Source organism: Salvelinus namaycush, unplaced genomic scaffold, assembly GCF_016432855.1.
Source record: "Salvelinus namaycush isolate Seneca unplaced genomic scaffold, SaNama_1.0 Scaffold1633, whole genome shotgun sequence".
NCBI classification, from domain to species: Eukaryota; Metazoa; Chordata; class Actinopteri; order Salmoniformes; family Salmonidae; genus Salvelinus; species Salvelinus namaycush.
The window spans coordinates 40001-56984 of NW_024058379.1; the positions used below are offsets into that span (position 1 = coordinate 40001).

The 16984-nt window shown below is 49.7% G+C and overlaps 1 protein-coding gene across 1 annotated transcript in view; it reads right to left on the bottom strand.

Annotated features, from left to right (window-relative positions):
* Positions 1-12674, bottom strand: part of LOC120037217 (centrosomal protein of 89 kDa-like) — a gene marked incomplete at its 5' end in the record, with an annotated part of 30379 nt that extends 17705 nt beyond the window's left edge. Inside the window, 6 exons of the mRNA XM_038983394.1 lie at positions 913-1080; positions 2593-2773; positions 4487-4602; positions 8620-8723; positions 9941-10024; positions 12624-12674. Of these exons, the coding sequence (XP_038839322.1) occupies positions 913-1080; positions 2593-2773; positions 4487-4602; positions 8620-8723; positions 9941-10024; positions 12624-12674 (704 nt within the window). The remainder of the gene's footprint in view (positions 1-912; positions 1081-2592; positions 2774-4486; positions 4603-8619; positions 8724-9940; positions 10025-12623) is intronic.
* Between the last annotated feature and the right edge of the window lie 4310 nt (positions 12675-16984).

Here is a 16984-nt window from a genome sequence, read left to right on the forward strand (position 1 = left end):
TATTTTGGCAGTTTCCTGTTACCATAAGGGCCTATTACCATAAGGGCCTGTTACCATACCATTCTGTCAGTTACCATACGTTTCTGGTCTATAGTAGTGCACTATATAGGGAATAGGGTGCAATTTGAGACACACACTATGTCTCTAGTTAGCTGTTAGCATGTCGAGACACCTCCAGTTCAGCCTCCAGACTCTTGATGTCAACAGTGAGGTTAGGGTCAGGGGTCAGAGGTCAGGGTCTCAGTACCTGTTAGCATGTCGAGACACCTCCAGTTCAGCCTCCAGACTCTTGATGTCAACAGTGAGGTTAGGGTCAGGGGTCAGAGGTCAGGGTCTCAGTACCTGTTAGCATGTCGAGACACCTCCAGTTCAGCCTCCAGACTCTTGACGTCAGCAGTGAGGTTAGGGTCAGAGGTCAGGTCAGAGGTCTGTGTACCTGTTAGCATGTCGAGACACCTCCAGTTCAGCCTCCAGACTCTTGATGTCAACAGTGAGGTTAGGGTCAGGGGTCAGAGGTCAGGGTCTCAGTACCTGTTAGCATGTCGAGACACCTCCAGTTCAGCCTCCAGACTCTTGATGTCAACAGTGAGGTTAGGGTCAGGGTTCAGGTCAGAGGTCAGGGTCTGTGTACCTGTTAACATGTCGAGACACCTCCAGTTCAGCCTCCAGACTCTTGATGTCTGCAGCGAGGTTAGGGTCAGAGGTCAGAGGTCAGAGGTCTGTGTACCTGTTAGCATGTCTAGACACCTCCAGTTCAGCCTCCAGACTCTTGATGTCTGCAGCGAGGTTAGGGTCAGAGGTCAGAGGTCAGAGGTCTGTGTACCTGTTAGCATGTCGAGACACCTCCAGTTCAGTCTCCAGACTCTTGATGTCTGCAGCGAGGTTAGGGTCAGAGGTCAGAGGTCTGAGTACCTGTTAGCATGTCGAGACACCTCCAGGTCAGTCTCCAGACTCTTGATGTCTGCAGCGAGGTTGGTCTTGTCCAACAGCAGACTGTTCTTCTCCGTCTGTAGACCAGTCACTCTCTGCTGCAGCTCCTCTAGCTCAGTCTGCTGACGGCCTGAATCAGCCTCCAGTTGGCTACAGTAGGGAACACACACACACACACACACACACACACACACACACACACACACACACACACACACACACACACACACACACACACACACACACACACACACACACACACATAAATACATTACAGACACACAACAGGAGTGTAGCTGACATTTTGAGGCCAGGTCTGACGTAAAGCTCTTCAACACTATGAGGAAAACATACAGGCTTCCTTAGAACATAGCTGGGACTTCTTGGATGAATTACACGTTTTGAAGGAGACCGCCTCGTCTCGGTGTAAAAGCACTTACAAGGTGCAGTCATTTATCTAAGATCAGAAACTAGGACAGGAGTCTGTCCAGCAGAACAGTCATTTATCTAAGAGCAGAAACTAGGACAGGAGTCTGTCCAGCAGAACAGTCATTTATCTAAGAGCAGAAACTAGGACAGGAGTCTGTCCAGCAGAACAGCCATTTATCTAAGAGCAGAAACTAGGACAGGAGTCTGTCCAGCAGAACAGTCATTTATCTAAGAGCAGAAACTAGGACAGGAGTCTGTCCAGCAGAACAGTCATTTATCTAAGAGCAGAAACTAGGACAGGAGTCTGTCCAGCAGAACAGTCATTTATCTAAGATCAGAAACTAGAACAGGAGTCTGTCCAGCAGAACAGCCATTTATCTAAGAGCAGAAACTAGGACAGGAGTCTGTCCAGCAGAACAGCCATTTATCTAAGAGCAGAAACTAGGACAGGAGTCTGTCCAGCAGAACAGTCATTTATCTAAGAGCAGAAACTAGGACAGGAGTCTGTGTCAGTCAGTATCTATCTGTTGTTTGAGTCAGTCAGTATCTATCTGCCGTTAGAGTCTGTCAGTATCTATCTGCGGTTTGAGTCAGTCAGGATCTATCTGCGGTTTGAGTCAGTCAGTATCTATCTGCTGTTTGAGTCTGTCAGTATCTATCTGCTGTTTGAGTCGGTCAGTATCTATCTGCTGTTTGAGTCTGTCAGTATCTATCTGCTGTTTGAGTCAGTCAGTATCTATCTGCTGTCTGAGTCAGTCAGTATCTATCTGCTGTCTGAGTCAGTCAGTATCTATCTGCTGTCTGAGTCAGTCAGTATCTATCTGCTGTTTGAGTCAGTCAGTATCTATCTGCTGTTTGAGTCAGTCAGTATCTATCTGCTGTTTGAGTCAGTCAGTATCTATCTGCCGTTTGAGTCAGTCAGTATCTATCTGCTGTCTGAGTCGGTCAGTATCTATCTGCTGTTTGAGTCTGTCAGTATCTATCTGCTGTTTGAGTCTGTCAGTATCTATCTGCTGTTTGAGTCAGTCAGTATCTATCTGCTGTCTGAGTCGGTCAGTATCTATCTGCTGTCTGAGTCAGTCAGTATCTATCTGCTGTTTGAGTCTGTCAGTATCTATCTGCTGTTTGAGTCTGTCAGTATCTATCTGCTGTTTGAGTCAGTCAGTATCTATCTGCTGTTTGAGTCAGTCAGTATCTATCTGCTGTCTGAGTCAGTGTATTATAACTAGCTACCGTTTGAGTTTGGTGGCGATGGCGTGGTGTTCGTCCCAGCTGACAGCATTCTCCAGACTGCACCGTGCCTGGAGGTGATCTGTCTGCAGAGTGTGGAGCTCTCTCCTCGTTACCTCCAGCTCCCCCTCCAGCCGCTGCTTCTCTGCCTCCAGCAACATCAGCTGCTTACACACCTTAGAGACTGGAGAGGGGGGAGGGAGGAGGGATGGAGGGAGGGAGGAACAGTTCATGGAGATAACTTTCAACTCTGAAGACTTCTACCATTCACCTCCAGCAGGGTGAAGACTTCTACCATTCACCTCCAGCAGGGTGAAGACTTCTACCATTCATCTCCAGCAGGGTGAAGACTTCTACCATTCACCTCCAGCAGGGTGAAGACTTCTACCATTCACCTTCTACCATTCACCTCCAGCAGGGTGAAGACTTCTACCATTCACCTCCAGCAGGGTGAAGACTTCTACCAGTCACCTCCAGCGGGGTGAAGACTTCTACCATTCACCTCCAGCGGGGTGAAGACTTCTACCATTCACCTCCAGCGGGGTGAAGACTTCTACCATTCACCTCCAGCAGAGTGAAGGCTTCTACCAGTCACCTCCAGCAGGGTGAAGACTTCTACCAGTCACCTCCAGCAGGGTGAAGACTTCTACCAGTCACCTCCAGCAGGGTGAAGACTTCTACCAGTCACCTCCAGCGGGGTGAAGACTTCTACCAGTCACCTCCAGCAGGGTGAAGACTTCTACCAGTCACCTCCTGCAGGGTGAAGACTTCTACCATTTACCTCCAGCAGGGTGAAGACTTCTACCATTCACCTCCAGCGGGGTGAAGACTTCTACCATGCACCTCCAGCAGGGTGAAGACTTCTACCATTCACCTCCAGCAGGGTGAATACTTCTACCACACACCTCCAGCGGGGTGAAGACTTCTACCAGACACCTCCAGCGGGGTGAAGACTTCTACCAGACACCTCCAGCGGGGTGAAGACTTCTACCAGACACCTCCAGCGGGGTGAAGACTTCTACCAGACACCTCCAGCGGGGTGAAGACTTCTACCAGACACCTCCAGCGGGGTGAATACTTCTACCAGACACCTCCAGCGGGGTGAAGCCTTCTACCATTCACCTCCAGCGGGGTGAAGACTTCAACCATACACCTCCAGCAGGGTGAAGACTTCTACCGTTCACCTCCAGCAGGGTGAAGATTTCTACCGTACACCTCCAGCAGGGTGAAGATTTCAACCATCCACCTCCAGCAGGGTGAAGATTTCAACCATTCACCTCTAGCAGGGTGAAGATTTCAACCATTCACCTCCAGCAGGGTGAAGACTTCTACCGTACACCTCCAGCAGGGTGAAGATTTCAACCATCCACCTCCAGCAGGGTGAAGACTTCAACCATCCACCTCCAGCAGGGTGAAGACTTCAACCATTCACCTCTAGCAGGGTGAAGATTTCAACCATTCACCTCCAGCAGGGTGAAGATTTCAACCATTCACCTCCAGCAGGGTGAAGACTTCAACCATTCACCTCCAGCAGGGTGAAGATTTCAACCATTCACCTCCAGCAGGGTGAAGATTTCAACCATTCACCTCCAGCAGGGTGAAGATTTCAACCATTCACCTCCAGCAGGGTGAAGACTTCAACCATTCACCTCCAGCAGGGTGAAGATTTCAACCATTCACCTCCAGCAGGGTGAAGATTTCAACCATTCACCTCCAGCAGGGTGAAGATTTCAACCATTCACCTCCAGCAGGGTGAAGATTTCAACCATTCACCTCCAGCAGGGTTTGATACAGCGTTAATATGAATGTGTAGAATGTAGAAACAGAATGTAACTAGCTTCTATAGTAGAATCTGAAAGAGGGAGGCTCAGGGGTGATTACTGGTGTCCCTCCCTACCTTCAGTCAAATGTCTCCCATGACTGTCCTTAGCCTTAGTATGCTGCACCTCCAGCTGCTCTATCAGGACCTGGTTCTCCTGAAGTACCAGACGGGCCTGCTCCTGGAGCTGCCTCCTGGGGAGGGGTGGGGGGGGGGAGGAGAGGAGGGGGGAGAGAAGGAGGAGAGGAGGGGAAGAGAGGAGGGAGGAGAGGAGGGGAAGAGAGGAGGGAGGAGAGGAGGGGGGAGAGAAGAAGGAGGATAGGAGGGGGGGAGAGAAGAGGGAGGAGAGGAGGGGGGGAGAAGGGGGAGGAGAGGAGGGGAGGAGAGAGGAGGGAGGAGAGGAGGGGGGAGAGAAGAAGGAGGAGAGGAGGGGGAGGAGAGGAGGGGGGGGAGAGAGGAGGGAGGAGAGGAGGGGGGAGAGAAGAAGGAGGAGAGAAAAGTGTCAAGACAGTGTCTCCTCTTTCTCATACACACAAAGAGACAGACAGACAAACAGACACACACAGTGACAGACAGAGAGACAGACAGTAATCACCACTCCTTGTGGCTGACTCATCCAGACGGAGAGACACAGTACTCACCACTCCTTGTGGCTGACTCCTCCAGACAGAGAGACAGACAGTACTCACCACTCCTTGTGGCTGACTCCTCCAGACAGAGACAGACAGTACTCACCACTCCTTGTGGCTGACTCATCCAGACAGAGAGACAGACAGTACTCACCACTCCTTGTGGCTGACTCATCCAGACAGAGACAGACAGTACTCACCACTCCTTGTGGCTGACTCATCCAGACAGAGAGACACAGTACTCACCACTCCTTGTGGCTGACTCCTCTAGACAGAGAGACACAGTACTCACCACTCCTTGTGGCTGACTCCTCCAGACAGAGAGACAGACAGTACTCACCACTCCTTGTGGCTGACTCCTCCAGACAGAGAGACAGACAGTACTCACCACTCCTTGTGGCTGACTCCTCCAGACAGAGAGACAGACAGTACTCACCACTCCTTGTGGCTGACTCCTCCAGACAGAGACAGACAGTACTCACCACTCCTTGTGGCTGACTCCTCCAGACAGAGAGACAGACAGTACTCACCACTCCTTGTGGCTGACTCCTCCAGACAGAGACAGACAGTAATCACCACTCCTTGTGGCTGACTCCTCCAGACAGAGAGACACAGTACTCACCACTCCTTGTGGCTGACTCCTCCAGACAGAGAGACAGACAGTACTCACCACTCCTTGTGGCTGACTCCTCCAGACAGAGAGACAGACAGTACTCACCACTCTTTGTGACTGACTCCTCCAGACAGAGAGACACACACAGTACTCACCACTCTTTGTGACTGACTCCTCCAGACAGAGAGACACACACAGTACTCACCACTCCTTGTGGCTGACTCCTCCAGACAGAGAGACAGACAGTACTCACCACTCTTTGTGACTGACTCCTCCAGACAGGGAGACACACACAGTACTCACCACTCCTTGTGGCTGACTCCTCCAGACAGAGAGACAGACAGTACTCACCACTCCTTGTGGCTGACTCCTCCAGACAGAGACAGACAGTACTCACCACTCCTTGTGGCTGACTCCTCCAGACAGAGACAGACAGTACTCACCACTCCTTGTGGCTGACTCCTCCTGACAGAGAGACAGACAGTACTCACCACTCCTTGTGGCTGACTCCTCCTGACAGAGAGACAGACAGTACTCACCACTCCTTGTGGCTGACTCCTCCTGACAGAGAGACAGACAGTACTCACCACTCTTTGTGGCTGACTCCTCCAGACAGAGACAGACAGTACTCACCACTCTTTGTGGCTGACTCCTTCAGACAGAGAGACAGACAGTACTCACCACTCTTTGTGGCTGACTCCTCCAGACAGAGAGACACAGTACTCACCACTCTTTGTGGCTGACTCCTCCAGACAGAGAGACACAGTACTCACCACTCCTTGTGACTGACTCCTCCAGACAGAGAGACACAGTACTCACCACTCCTTGTGGCTGACTCCTCCAGACAGAGAGACAGACAGTACTCACCACTCCTTGTGGCTGACTCCTCCAGACAGAGAGACAGACAGTACTCACCACTCTTTGTGACTGACTCCTCCAGACAGAGAGACACACCCAGTACTCACCACTCCTTGTGGCTGACTCCTCCAGACAGAGAGACAGACAGTACTCACCACTCCTTGTGGCTGACTTCTCCAGACAGAGAGACAGACAGTACTCACCACTCTTTGTGACTGACTCCTCCAGACAGAGAGACACACACAGTACTCACCACTCCTTGTGGCTGACTCCTCCAGACAGAGAGACAGTACTCACCACTCCTTGTGGCTGACTCCTCCAGACAGAGAGACAGACAGTACTCACCACTCCTTGTGGCTGACTCCTCCAGACAGAGAGACACACACAGTACTCACCACTCCTTGTGGCTGACTCCTCCAGACAGAGAGACACACACAGTACTCACCACTCCTTGTGGCTGACTCCTCCTGACAGAGAGACAGACAGTAATCACCACTCCTTGTGACTGACTCCTCCAGACAGAGAGACACACACAGTACTCACCACTCCTTGTGGCTGACTCCTCCAGACAGAGAGACAGACAGTACTCACCACTCTTTGTGGCTGACTCCTCCAGACAGAGAGACAGACAGTACTCACCACTCCTTGTGGCTGACTCCTCCTGACAGAGAGACAGACAGTAATCACCACTCCTTGTGACTGACTCCTCCAGACAGAGAGACACACACAGTACTCACCACTCCTTGTGGCTGACTCCTCCAGACAGAGAGACAGACAGTACTCACCACTCTTTGTGGCTGACTCCTCCAGACAGAGAGACAGACAGTACTCACCACTCCTTGTGGCTGACTCCTCCAGACAGAGAGACACACACAGTACTCACCACTCCTTGTGGCTGACTCCTCCAGACAGAGAGACACACACAGTACTCACCACTCCTTGTGGCTGACTCCTCCTGACAGAGAGACAGACAGTAATCACCACTCCTTGTGACTGACTCCTCCAGACAGAGAGACAGACAGTACTCACCACTCCTTGTGGCTGACTCCTCCTGACAGAGAGACAGACAGTACTCACCACTCCTTGTGGCTGACTCCTCCTGACAGAGAGACAGACAGTACTCACCACTCCTTGTGGCTGACTCCTCCTGACAGAGAGACAGACAGTACTCACCACTCCTTGTGGCTGACTCCTCCTGACAGAGAGACAGACAGTACTCACCACTCCTTGTGGCTGACTCCTCCTGACAGAGAGACAGACAGTACTCACCACTCCTTGTGGCTGACTCCTCCAGACAGAGAGACAGTACTCACCACTCCTTGTGGCTGACTCCTCCAGACAGAGAGACACAGTACTCACCACTCTTTGTGGCTGACTCCTTCAGACAGAGAGACACACACAGTACTCACCACTCCTTGTGGCTGACTCCTCCAGACAGAGAGACAGACAGTACTCACCACTCTTTGTGGCTGACTCCTCCAGACAGAGACAGACAGTACTCACCACTCTTTGTGGCTGACTCCTTCAGACAGAGAGACAGACAGTACTCACCACTCTTTGTGGCTGACTCCTCCAGACAGAGAGACACAGTACTCACCACTCTTTGTGGCTGACTCCTCCAGACAGAGAGACACAGTACTCACCACTCTTTGTGGCTGACTCCTCCAGACAGAGAGACACAGTACTCACCACTCCTTGTGACTGACTCCTCCAGACAGAGAGACAGACAGTACTCACCACTCCTTGTGGGTGACTCATCCAGACAGAGAGACAGACAGTACTCACCACTCCTTGTGGCTGACTCCTCTAGACAGAGAGACACAGTACTCACCACTCCTTGTGGCTGACTCCTCTAGACAGAGAGACACAGTACTCACCACTCCTTGTGGCTGACTCCTCTAGACAGAGAGACACAGTACTCACCACTCCTTGTGGGTGACTCATCCAGACAGAGAGACAGACAGTACTCACCACTCTTTGTGGCTGACTCATCCAGACAGAGAGACAGACAGTACTCACCACTCCTTGTGGCTGACTCCTCCAGACAGAGAGACAGACAGTACTCACCACTCCTTGTGGCTGACTCATCCAGACAGAGAGACAGTACTCACCACTCCTTGTGGCTGACTCCTCCTGTCTGTTTCAGGTCCTGGTGTAGTTTCTGGTTCTCCTGCACCACCTCCTCCACACGGACCCGGAACCTTCTCAACTCCTCCTAGACACAACCAATCAATCAATCAATTACCCTGGATAACAAACACTACCTGGACAGGTCTCAGATCAGTCTAGCAGCTATCCTAACAGACCGAGTCACTGGTGTCTCCTGCTTTAAATTTGGCTTATAATCACGAATCAGGATGATAGAGTTATGGTCAGATTTGCCCTCCAAATGGACGGTAAATCACTTAGTTTGGGACACCAACTAAGTGAAAAATGGCCAGACAAGAGGAGACCAGGCCTCTATCAGTTCAGCCAAGAGGAGACCAGGCCTCTATCAGTTCAGCCAAGAGGGTAGACCAGGCCTCTCTCAGTTCAGCCAAAAGGAGACCAGGCCTCTCTCAGTTTAGTGGGACATAATTGAGCCCATCTCAACCAGAGCCTGGGTAGACCAGGCCTCTAGCAGTTTAGTGGGACATAGTTGAGCCCATCTCAACCAGAGCCTGAGTAGACCAGGCCTCTATCAGTTTAGTGGGACATAGTTGAACCCATCTCAACCAGAGCCTGGGTAGACCGGGCCTCTATCAGTTTAGTGGGACATAGTTGAGCCCATCTCAACCAGAGCCTGGGTAGACCAGGCCTCTATCAGTTAAGTGGGACATAGTTGAGCCCATCTCAACCAGAGCCTGGGTAGACCAGGCCTCTCTCTATCAGTTTAGTGGAACATAGTTGAACCCATCTCAACCAGAGCCTGGGTAGACCAGGCCTCTCTCTATCAGTTTAGTGGGACATAGTTGAGCCCGTCTCAACCAGAGCCTGGGTAGACCAGGCCTCTATCAGTTTAGTGGGACATAGTTGAGCCCATCTCAACCAGAGCCTGGGTAGACCAGGCCTCTATCAGTTTAGTGGGACATAGTTGAGCCCATCTCAACCAGAGTCTGGGTAGACCAGGCCTCTATCAGTTTAGTGGGACATAGTTGAGCCCATCTCAACCAGAGCCTGGGTAGACCAGGCCTCTATCAGTTTAACTAATTTTCATTGGATGTCTTCACCCCACACTTTAATATACTGGCTGAGCATGATGTGTTTTCATTGGCTCTTGTGTTTCTCTTTTAAATAGACCATAACACATTTGAAAAGCATAAAGTTATTAACAAGAGGATAACAAGGTGACACTAATACAAAACACACAAAGAAACGTGTACGCACACACACACACACACACACACACACACACACACACACACACACACACACACACACACACACTCTTACCTCCGAGGCCTGTAGGAGAGCATCTTTCTCAGTGAGCCGGTCTTCATAAGCCAGCAACAATGGAGATAAATACTTCATGTCCAGCTGAAAGACAGAATGGATCAAAACAGACGTTAGAGTTTAGACGAGTTTAGATTCAGCCTCATCACACCCAGCGCTGGTTTCCAGGACAGATCCAGCCTCATCACACCCTGGTTTCCAGGACAGATTCAGCCTCATCACACCCTGGTTTCCAGGACAGATCCAGCCTCATCACACCCTGGTTTCCAGGACAGATCCAGCCTCATCACACCCTGGTTTCCAGGACAGATTCAGCCTCATCACACCCTGGTTTCCAGGACAGATTCAGCCTCATCACACCCAGCGCTGGTTTCCAGGACAGATTCAGCCTCATCACACCCTGGTTTCCAGGACAGATTCAGCCTCATCACACCCAGCGCTGGTTTCCAGGACAGATTGAGCCTCATCACACCCTGGTTTCCAGGACAGATTCAGCCTCATCACACCCTGGTTTCCAGGACAGATTCAGCCTCATCACACCCAGCGCTGGTTTCTAGGACACTCTCACAACCAGCGCTGGTTTCCAGGACAGATCCAGCCTCATCACACCCAGCGCTGGTTTCCAGGACAGATTCAGCCTCATCACACCCTGGTTTCCAGGACAGATTCAGCCTCATCACACCCAGCGCTGGTTTCTAGGACACTCTCACAACCAGCGCTAGTTTCTAGGACAGATTCAGCCTCATCACACCCAGCGCTGGTTTCTAGGACAGATTCAGCCTCATCACAACCAGCGCTGGTTTCCAGGACAGATTCAGCCTCATCACACCCAGCGCTGGTTTCCAGGACAGATTCAGCCTCATCACACCCAGCGCTGGTTTCTAGGACAGATTCAGCCTCATCACACCCAGCGCTGGTTTCCAGGACACACATCCAGCCTCATCACACCCAGCGCTGGTTTCCAGGACACACATTCAGCCTCATCACACCCAGCGCTAGTTTCTAGGACAGATTCAGCCTCATCACACCCAGCGCTAGTTTCTAGGACAGATTCAGCCTCATCACACCCAGCGCGGTTTCCAGGACACAGATTCAGCCTCATCACACCCAGCGCTGGTTTCCAGGACAGATTCAGCCTCATCGTGGACTGACAAGCAAACTCAATGGAGAATCTCAATCTGTGTCCGGGAACCACTGAGGAACACTAAGGAACGCTAAAGATCGCTAAGGAACGCTAAAGATCGCTAAGGAACGCTAAAGATCGCTAAGGAACGCTAAAGATCGCTAAGGGCTCAGACATACTAATAGTATTTTCTGGCCGATAGTAATTAGCACCTTTGAACGTAATTAGCACCTTTGAACGTAATTTGCGAACCAATTGCGCACCGATTTTACATGTAGAATCGCGTGAAACATGTTGGCAGTCGGATGTCTACAGTGAGCGGTCCCTAAAAACACAACGCTCTGAATTGATCGGCAGACGAACGCTAGATTTACATTCGGTGCGAAAAGTGCGAGACTTAAAGTCCAGTTCAGAAAAGATGAGACAACGCGACGGTCTGAAGGAGTTTTAGAACCAAGTTTGTTTGATCTGAACGGTCCGGTTTTAAAATGTCTCATGTCGACGGCTGGAGTTTCCGAGATTCAACAGGTCACATACCTTTAGCTAAAAAGTCTTGAGACGAGACGGATCCATTTAGCCAATCAGAAGCCAGTGAGCTAACGTTCTGCACACAGCCAAGCAGCTAGCTAGCTAACCAAACAGAGATCTACCTACCTTTTCTGAGGCACATAGCTAGCCTAGCTTGCTGATATTCATCTGACAAGTCATAAAGTTCACACTGTTACTGGTGCACGTATTTCATGATACTTGTTTGTTGCAGCAACTTTCTACAACAAAGTAGCAAACTTTGTTTCAAAGTTCCATCACGTCGACGTAGAGGCACCGTTATCGTGGAAATGATCTCAGCTGCACGTCTCCTCTCCTTGATCTGAATGCCCCGTCTTTAGTCCGCTGTCGTACAACACAATATTCTAAAACTAGCTAATTTTATCTAATCTCGTCTCATGTCGTCGGTTGTCTCTGAACTGGGGTTTAAGGATTGCTAAGGATAGCAATCGGTTCGCAAACTACGTTCAGAGGTGCTAAGTACTTTCGGCCAGCAAACGCTAGTGGGGTGTCTAAGCTCTAAGGATCGCCAGGGATAGCTAAGGATCGCCAGGGATAGCTAAGGATCGCCAGGGATCGCTAAGGGTCGCCAAGGATAGCTAAGGGTCGCAAGGGATAGCTAAGGATCGCCAGGGATAGCTAGGGATCGCCAGGGATAGCTAGGGATCGCCAGGGATAGCTAAGGATCGCCAGGGATAGCTAAGGATCGCCAGGGATAGCTAAGGGTCGCCAGGGATAGCTAAGGATCGCCAGGGATAGCTAAGGGTCGCCAGGGATAGCTAAGGGTCGCCAGGGATAGCTAAGGGTCGCCAGGGATAGCTAGGGATCGCCAGGGATAGCTAGGGATCGCCAGGGATAGCTAGGGATCGCCAGGGATAGCTAGGGATCGCCAGGGATAGCTAGGGATCGCCAGGGATAGCTAAGGATCGGGCTCATAATTCACTGGTATACATAGCAGAAGACAATGCCAATGTTTCTAGAGGAGGAATCCATGAGAATGTCTGAGTGACTGACCAGCCAGGGTGGAGCAGATCCTTTAAGTGGAAGGCCATGGGTCCTGGAGCTCTGAAAGACATGGAGGGAAAACATTATTATTACATTACCAGAACACTACTTTAGACCAGAGCACTACTTTAGACCAGAGCCGTATGACAGGGAGCACTACTTCAGACAAGAGCACTACTTTAGACCAAAGCACTACTTCAGACCAGAGCACTACTTTAGACCAGAGCACTACTTTATAGACCAGAGCACTACTTTATAGACCAGAGCACTACTTTATAGACCAGAGCACTACTTTATAGACCAGAGCACTACTTTATAGACCAGAGCACTACTTTAGACCAGAGCACTACTTTATAGACCAGAGCACTACTTTATAGACCAGAGCACTACTTTATAGACCAGAGCACTTCTTCAGACCAGAGCACTACTTTAGACCAGAGCCGTATGACCAGAGCACTACTTTAGACCAGAGCACTACTTCAGACCAGAGCCGTATGACAGGGAGCACTACTTTAGACCAAAGCACTACTTCAGACCAGAGCCGTATGAATGGGAGCACTACTTTAGACCAGAGCACTACTTTAGACCAAAGCACTACTTCAGACCAGAGCACTACTTTAGACCAGAGCCGTATGACAGGGAGCACTACTTTAGACCAAAGCACTACTTCAGACCAGAGCACTACTTTAGACCAGAGCCGTATGAAAGGGAGCACTACTTTAGACCAGAGCACTACTTTAGACCAAAGCACTACTTCAGACCAGAGCACTACTTTATAGACCAGAGCACTACTTTATAGACCAGAGCACTACTTTATAGACCAGAGCACTACTTTAGACCAGAGCACTACTTCAGACCAGAGCACTACTTCAGACCAGAGCACTTCTTCAGACCAGAGCACTACTTCAGACCAGAGCACTACTTTAGACCAGAGTACTACTTCAGACCAGAGCACTACTTCAGACCAGAGCACTACTTCAGACCAGAGCCGTATGACAGGGAGCACTACTTTAGACCAGAGCACTACTTTATAGACCAGAGCACTACTTTATAGACCAGAGCACTACTTCAGACCAGAGCACTACTTCAGACCAGAGCACTACTTCAGACCAGAGCACTACTTTATAGACCAGAGCACTACTTCAGACCAGAGCACTACTTTAGACCAGAGCCGTATGACCAGAGCACTACTTTAGACCAGAGCACTACTTTAGACCAGAGCACTACTTCAGACCAGAGCACTACTTCAGACCAGAGCACTACTTCAGACCAGAGCACTACTTTAGACCAGAGCCGTATGACAGGGAGCACTACTTTAGACCAAAGCACTACTTCAGACCAGAGCACTACTTTAGACCAGAGCCGTATGAAAGGGAGCACTACTTTAGACCAGAGCACTACTTTAGACCAAAGCACTACTTCAGACCAGAGCACTACTTTAGACCAGAGCCGTATGACAGGGAGCACTACTTTAGACCAGAGCACTACTTTAGACCAAAGCACTACTTTATAGACCAGAGCACTACTTTATAGACCAGAGCACTACTTTATAGACCAGAGCACTACTTTATAGACCAGAGCACTACTTTATAGACCAGAGCACTACTTCAGACCAGAGCACTACTTCAGACCAGAGCACTACTTCAGACCAGAGCCGTATGACCAGAGCAATACTTCAGACCAGAGCACTACTTTTAGACCAGAGCACTACTTTAGACCAGAGCAATACTTCAGACCAGAGCAATACTTCAGACCAGAGCACTACTTCAGACCAGAGCACTACTTCAGACCAGAGCACTACTTCAGACCAGAGCACTACTTCAGACCAGAGCACTACTTCAGACCAGAGCCATATGACCAGAGCACTACTTTAGACCAGAGCACTACTTCAGACCAGAGCACTACTTCAGACCAGAGCACTACTTCAGACCAGAGCACTACTTCAGACCAGAGCACTACTTCAGACCAGAGCACTACTTCAGACCAGAGCCATATGACCAGAGCACTACTTCAGACCAGAGCACTACTTCAGACCAGAGCACTACTTCAGACCAGAGCACTTCAGACCAGAGCACTACTTCAGACCAGAGCACTACTTCAGACCAGAGCACTACTTCAGACCAGAGCACTACTTCAGACCAGAGCCATATGACCAGAGCACTACTTTTAGACCAGAGCACTACTTTAGACCAGAGCACTACTTCAGACCAGAGCACTACTTCAGACCAGAGCACTACTTCAGACCAGAGCACTACTTCAGACCAGAGCACTACTTCAGACCAGAGCACTACTTCAGACCAGAGCACTACTTTAGACCAGAGCACTACTTTAGACCAGAGCACTACTTTAGACCAAAGCACTACTTTATAGACCAGAGCACTACTTTAGACCAGAGCACTACTTTATAGACCAGAGCACTACTTTATAGACCAGAGCACTACTTTATAGACCAGAGCACTACTTTATAGACCAGAGCACTACTTTAGACCAGAGCACTACTTTAGACCAGAGCACTACTTCAGACCAGAGCACTACTTCAGACCAGAGCACTTCTTCAGACCAGAGCACTACTTCAGACCAGAGCACTACTTCAGACCAGAGCACTACTTTAGACCAGAGCACTACTTCAGACCAGAGCACTACTTCAGACCAGAGCACTACTTCAGACCAGGAGACGTATGACAGGGAGCACTACTTTAGACCAGAGCACTACTTTAGACCAGAGCACTACTTTATAGACCAGAGCACTACTTTATAGACCAGAGCACTACTTTAGACCAGAGCAATACTTTAGACCAGAGCACTACTTTAGACCAGAGCAATACTTTAGACCAGAGCAATACTTTAGACCAGAGCACTACTTCAGACCAGAGCCGTATGACAGGGAGCACTACTTTAGACCAGAGCACTACTTTAGACCAGAGCACTACTTTATAGACCAGAGCACTACTTTATAGACCAGAGCACTACTTTAGACCAGAGCAATACTTTAGACCAGAGCACTACTTTAGACCAGAGCAATACTTTTAGACAGAGCAATACTTTAGACCAGAGCAATACTTTAGACCAGAGCACTACTTTAGACCAGAGCACTACTTCAGACCAGAGCACTACTTCAGACCAGAGCACTACTTCAGACCAGAGCACTACTTCAGACCAGAGCACTACTTCAGACCAGAGCCGTATGACAGGGAGTCACTACTTTAGACCAAAGCACTACTTCAGACCAGAGCACTACTTTAGACCAGAGCCGTATGAAAGGGAGCACTACTTTAGACCAGAGCACTACTGTTAGACCAAAGCACTACTTTAGACCAGGAGCCGTATGACAGGGAGCACTACTTTAGACCAGAGCACTACTTTAGACCAGAGCCGTATGACAGGGAGCACTACTTTAGACCAAAGCATACTTCAGACCAGAGCACTACTTTAGACCAGAGCCGTATGAAAGGGAGCACTACTTTAGACCAGAGCACTACTTTAGACCAAAGCACTACTTCAGACCAGAGCACTACTTTAGACCAGAGCCGTATGACAGGGAGCACTACTTTAGACCAGAGCACTACTTTAGACCAAAGCACTACTTAGACCAGAGCCCTACTTTATAGACCAGAGCACTACTTTATAGACCAGAGCACTACTTTATAGACCAGAGCACTACTTTAGACCAGAGCACTACTTTAGACCAGAGCACTACTTAAGACCAGAGCACTACTTCAGACCAGAGCACTACTTCAGACCAGAGCATACTTCAGACCAGAGCACTACTTAGACCAGAGCACTACTTCAGACCAGAGCACTTCTTCAGACCAGAGCACTACTTTAGACCAGAGCACTACTTTAGACCAGAGCACTACTTCAGACCAGAGCACTACTTCAGACCAGAGCACTACTTCAGACCAGAGCCGTATGACAGGGAGCACTACTTTAGACCAAAGCACTACATCAGACCAGAGCACTACTTCAGACCAGAGCACTTCTTCAGACCAGAGCACTTTAGACCAGAGCCGTATTGACCAGAGCAATACTTCAGACCAGAGCACTACTTTAGACCAGAGCACTACTTTAGACCAGAGCACTACTTTATAGACCAGAGCACTACTTTATAGACCAGAGCACTACTTCAGACCAGAGCACTACTTAGACCAGAGCACTACTTCAGACCAGAGCACTACTTTAGACCAGAGCCGTATGAGGGAGCACTACTTCAGAAGAGCACTACTTTAGACCAAAGAACTACTTCAGACCAGAGCACTTTAGACCAGAGCACTATGACCAGAGCACTACATTATAGACCAGAGCACTACTTTATAGACCAGAGCACTACTTTATGACCAGAGCACTACTTTAGACCAGAGCACTACTTTAGA